The sequence below is a fragment of the Branchiostoma belcheri genome, unplaced genomic scaffold (assembly GCF_001625305.1).
Source record: "Branchiostoma belcheri isolate BF01 breed outbred unplaced genomic scaffold, Haploidv18h27 scaffold64, whole genome shotgun sequence".
Lineage (NCBI taxonomy): Eukaryota > Metazoa > Chordata > Leptocardii > Amphioxiformes > Branchiostomatidae > Branchiostoma > Branchiostoma belcheri.
Window position 1 is genome coordinate 26,510 of NW_017804287.1, and position 5,434 is coordinate 31,943.

At 38.6% G+C, this 5,434-nt stretch overlaps 1 protein-coding gene across 1 annotated transcript in view; it reads left to right on the forward strand.

Annotated features, from left to right (window-relative positions):
• Positions 1 to 2,978: 2,978 nt before the first annotated feature.
• The window catches only part of LOC109483287 (slit homolog 3 protein-like), a 4,549-nt gene continuing 2,093 nt past the window's right edge, over positions 2,979 to 5,434 (forward strand). Inside the window, exon 1 of the mRNA XM_019786281.1 lies at positions 2,979 to 3,768. Within this exon, the coding sequence (XP_019641840.1) occupies positions 2,979 to 3,768 (790 nt within the window). The remainder of the gene's footprint in view (positions 3,769 to 5,434) is intronic.

Consider the following 5,434-nt stretch of genomic DNA (forward strand, 5'->3'; position numbering starts at 1 on the left):
CGTAGACATGGGTCATATATGCATTTGGTGCAACCCTCCGTCTTCTTGTTCTTCTTCTGTCGAAGTCAAGCTTTCGTGGTAGCCATCAGTGCAAGGCGGCTTCCCTATGGCTCGTTTTTTTACAGATAATCACATCGGGACACCTCTTCTCGATCATTTTTGCGGGATTCTTGCACATGTAGTTTTTCTGCTCATAGCTAAGTTAGCTCCCTCATACACACAACCGCTGGCTATACGTCACCACCCGAATGCCCTCTTTACCCTCAGAATCTTATCAGTATATCTAAATACTTGGCTAGACATTAGTAATTAACAAATTAAGACAAGACCTAAGAAAGCAGTAAATTGCTCGACATACAAACCACACTTGTGATACAGCTTGGCAGGCCACAGGAGGTGCTGGGTTTAGGAATATAGACTGCAACCATGTATATTCAAAATGTTACCCATATACTGTATATATCTTATGGTAATGGTACTGTATCTTTTTGGGGCATGAGATTGTACATATGGCTGCACATTTTGTAAATTGTTAAATTAATAGAACTGTCACTGTGACAGTATCATATCAGTACCTAGATTACATGTGGATCTACCTTCCTTTCTTTTGATAAAAGTCAGTTGAAGCCGAATAGAAGTGTTTGTAGGTGTAACGTGAGTTACTGTATATGTGACAGAGGTGATGTGCTTGTGGATATTAGATTACTTGAAAATAAATATGAAGAAGTTACAAGAAGACTGAAACATGGTAAAATTAACCACCGACTCAACTGTACAAATGTAACAATGGTGATCGCTGACACGGTGTGATGTGCAGGTCAGTGACCTATTATAATTTGTTTGGAACGAGGGAAGACGAAATCCGACCTGAAACGGCATGTTTTCCTTCTGTGGTTGCAAACATATTCAAAAGAAGCATGTATGTAAATATAACTTATTACAATATTCTAAAAGTGAAAAATAAAAAAAATCACATATTTATCATTTATTATTTATATTTATCAACATTTATTAATTGCTGTACAATTCATAGTAAGGCGTAGCGTCGGGAAAGTCAATGTAGAATTATAACTGTTATTCACCATGGCAAGACCCAAGTGCTTGAATGATGTGTTCGATGAATAACTAAGATTTTGAAGTGATAAGCATTGCAATGTCGTTGACGAAACAACGAATATAGCGTCTGGATCACGCACAAGTTGTAAATATTGAAAAAAAACTGCATACCTATTAATTTAAAAAAAATTATTATCTTTCAGTCCAGAATCTTTTTCTGCATCAACAATAACTGTATTCACAATTCTATGCTGATTTTGCTAAAATTTAAAAGTCAGTGATTGGTTATCGAACTGTATAAAAATCATTGAAACATTTGTATATACGTGTAGATTTTAGTTCAGACATACATGTAAAATGTGCCATGTTAATCTTTTGAGCCACTATTAGTATCCCCTATCATACCACCACTGCTTCATAATGGTGTAATCCTTATATGTATTATGAAGATAAACAAGATGTTGTTTTCTGTACATAATGTAAAATCGATTCTAGTAGTTTGATATTTCACTCAATCTTATTAAGTAATACTTGCTGCAAGATAATGCTGTGTATTAAGTTGTTTCAATTAACAAATAAACAAATATGCATGTATATACACTCTGAAGATTTTGGGTCAGTTGTCATCCCTGTGGCTTGGCTTGTCGACCAATTTCTGAGGTAGTTCGACTCTTAAGCTTGTTTTTCACTTCTTTCTTATCGTATGAACACAAATATTTAATTATTTTAATTTTCAAATTCACCAGCTTCCGTTAAAAAAAAGAATCAACACCTAAAACCTAATAGTTTGGCCAAAACAGGCACTTTATTTTATTTATTAATTCATCACAGCTTTACAGTTATATAGTTGGTACAGTTTTTTTCATCTTTTCAGTTCATTGGTTTGATGAAAACTTTAAAATTCATTGTTTGAATTATAACACAGCCTTTTGTTGACTTCATGGCTCCTACCTTAGCCTTTGGGTCTATCACATTTAAAGGAGAGCCAAAATGGGACCGTATATTTTAGAATGCAATCCAAATCTTCAGAATGCACTTTGAATAGACAGGAATACGCTCGGATCGTCAAAGATATACAAAAATGTCTTATTCTGGTGATATTCTGGCCCATGCCAATCTCCAAACAAATCTTTTGGCGGGGGGTAAGACGGTATCAAATTGGCCAGTCTGTATCTATTTCCCCACCGAAGATACTCGTACAGACTGACCAATTTGATACTGTCCTACCCCCACCAAAAGATCTGTTTGGAGATTAGCCCATGCCACACTCCTTGCGTGAAGGGGGCCTTTAATCTTGTGTCTGGTATCGCCGATTAATTTATGCAAGCCGATTCGCGGTTTTCACTAGGTGTGTACAGTGTGATGCATTGAATAGTCAAACAAGGCAGGCGTATCGTTTAATCTCAAAAACAGTAATGTATGTCTTGTAGAACTTTTGCATGTCAATGCTCTTTGACTTTTTTCTATCCTCCACCAAAGATTATAATGATATAGATCCCACGCAGTATCTTATGTTACTATTTGGCGTAGGCGTGAAAAAAAATCACACCACGCAGTGTGTAAAAAAAGATGGATGAATATTCCAAGGCTAATGTGGTCCGCAAGTCTGCAAGCTGTCATCTGAAGGTGGATAACGGAGACAGCAGGTGGAGAATTATATTCAAGATTTCTATCCAGTTACAACGTACTCTCTGAGCTCTCTTTGTCCAAGGCAAGTACTTCATTGTATTGAATAACTTTCGTGGAAAAAGAATCATAAAGACGTTTCTCTTAAATTGTACGTGCAAAATCTACGAGGACGGCACATGTACAATGTAAGTCACCTAGTCTGGACTCCGGATCCTATTCTACGTGTATGCAGTCCGAGACCTGCTATTAGAACAGTTATTAGTTACATATCCGAGGACTTCACATGAACCACTATGATATGCTTGTCACTTATAATTATCGTCTCAAATTTGGGACTGGTTTCTATGGATGATCACACCTTGCCACAAGGATGCGTGATTTCTGACCCACCAGACGACACAGCAGCTTCACAGTTACACATCGTTTGTCACATCGGAATTGCTGACCGTTACCAGGGCAACACTGTGATACCACAGGGACTACCGCCCAACACAACCACTCTGGACTTCTCCTTAAACCACGTCAAGAACCTTCGAGAATTTCCCGTGCTGAAAAACCTTATTGTACTGAACTTGGGGTGGAATCGTATGGAAACGTTGGATTGGCTTGTACTTCGCAACTTGCCGGCTTTGCAAGACCTCTTACTAAATCGCAACTGGCTCGTGGAGGTAAACTTGGGTGCGGTCATCAAGGATCTCCCGAATCTGAAGTATGTGAACTTGGCAAACAACATGCTGGCTTCATTCTCCTCACATCAGATAGGCTTACCCATGTTGAGTTTGGTCAAGCTTCAGTACAACCCACTTCGCTGTGACTGTATAATGCAGTGGTTAGTCAACAGACTTAGATGCCAGCAAGAAACAGTTCAAACAGAGAAGCACTCACGGGTGCTAGCCACCTGTGTGCAGTGTGACACCTGCGTGTTCGGTGCCATTCAAGCTGACGACATGGTGTGCGCCTCCCCGAGTCACCTGGAAGGCCTGCCACTGTCAAACGCCTCACACTATCTAACGGAATGCAGAGTGGTGTCAACAACTGCCAAGACGACCGAACTTCAACCAAGACTGACTCAAGGAGTTACATGTACTGTCAAACTTCCTGGGGATCGTCCAGAAAGTACAACTAGACCTGGAAACGATCTCCAGTCATCCCCTTTGAATTTCGCTCCTGCAGGCAAGCCTGTAACATTTTCTTATAACGCCACAAGATCTGTGACAAACAAACGAAAAGACGCTAAAGAACCACAGCTCGGAGTCCGCCATATCGCAGTGATGTTATCGACTCTGATTGTCTTGATATCATTCATAATCAGGAGGTTCAGATATGGCGGACCTGTTGGGATGGGTGAAAGAGCCGGTGCTGATAATATCAGTCTTCAGCAGATGTAATTATTTGCTGGAAAGATTCTGTTTTTTTTTGCAAAGTGTACGTGTGTTTGTAGCTTACATGTAGTTTGTGTTTAGCTGATTCAGCAGCATGAAACAAGAAGCTATGAATGAATTGCCATATTTGGTATGTGGTTAGATGTTGACTTACATTAACATATTTTGTAATAAACAGCAAATTAAGAAAGAAATGGATTGATAAAAAGTAAAAAAAATTATAGAATGTCTAGCTTTATTGTTTTGATATCTAAACTCATGTATATATCAATGCAAAACGTATCTCAGTATCATCTTTTAGATTCTATAATCCAAATTGTGATAGAAATGTTACAATATCAAATGTAGCTTTTATGAGCTATAGACATTTGGCACTGTACAAAAGTAATATACAGTATTTTGTCAAAATCATGATATTTCTTACATCCAACTTAAGAAGAAATTTCTTGGAAAATAATATAAAGTTATGACGGATATTGACAGTGCGTCTAATGATTAATGCGTTATAGCCCCCCCCCCCCCAGACACTAGATTAGTAAATGTCTTTTTTTATATCTCTTGTACAAGGTCTCTACAAAGTAGTGAAACAAGACTTTTGAAAAAAGTTTATCTCGGCCGCTGCCCATGGCAGTGTCCCGGTGAGTTTATTTGTAATGAGTGTAAGAGCACAGTCTGCACGGTGGCAATGATTGGTCTGCACGATGGCAGGGTTTGGTCTGCACGATGGCAGGGTTTGGTCTGCACGATGGCAGTGGTTACAATGTGTGCAAGAGCACAGTGCACGATGGCAGTGGTTACAATGAGTGAAGAGTACAGTGTACGATGGCAGTGGTTTTATTGATAATAAGTGCAATATATATAGTTCAACATGGCTCCGGTATGTCTGGTGTAGAACAGGGCAATCCAAGACACATCTGGAAGAGAAGAAAAATAATTTCTTGATCAGTATAGCATCCAATTGAACATGGATATTGAATACTTCTTGCTATTAGCACATGGAAAGTCTTCAAAATTTCTCATACATAGAGATTCATTTATGCTATTTGGTGTGAAAATTTACCTTATACAATTGCAAATTAGAAATCTGGAAAATTTGCGAGTGAATTAGATTGTTTGAATGCACTGAGTTATTCCTTCAATACAGTAGCTAATGGAAACCCAGTTTAATACGAAAATCCAGTGGAGTGTACTGTATATAGAACGTGCATGGCTGCCCCCCCCCAACTGAAAGTTACAATTTCTCAGAAAAGGAACGAATACAAACTAAATACAATACGACCGGAACATTGCAGAGAAGACATTAAAAATTGACGAGCACCTCCTGGCATTAAAGCAAGAAACTTAGCCTGCCATGCACTAACATAATG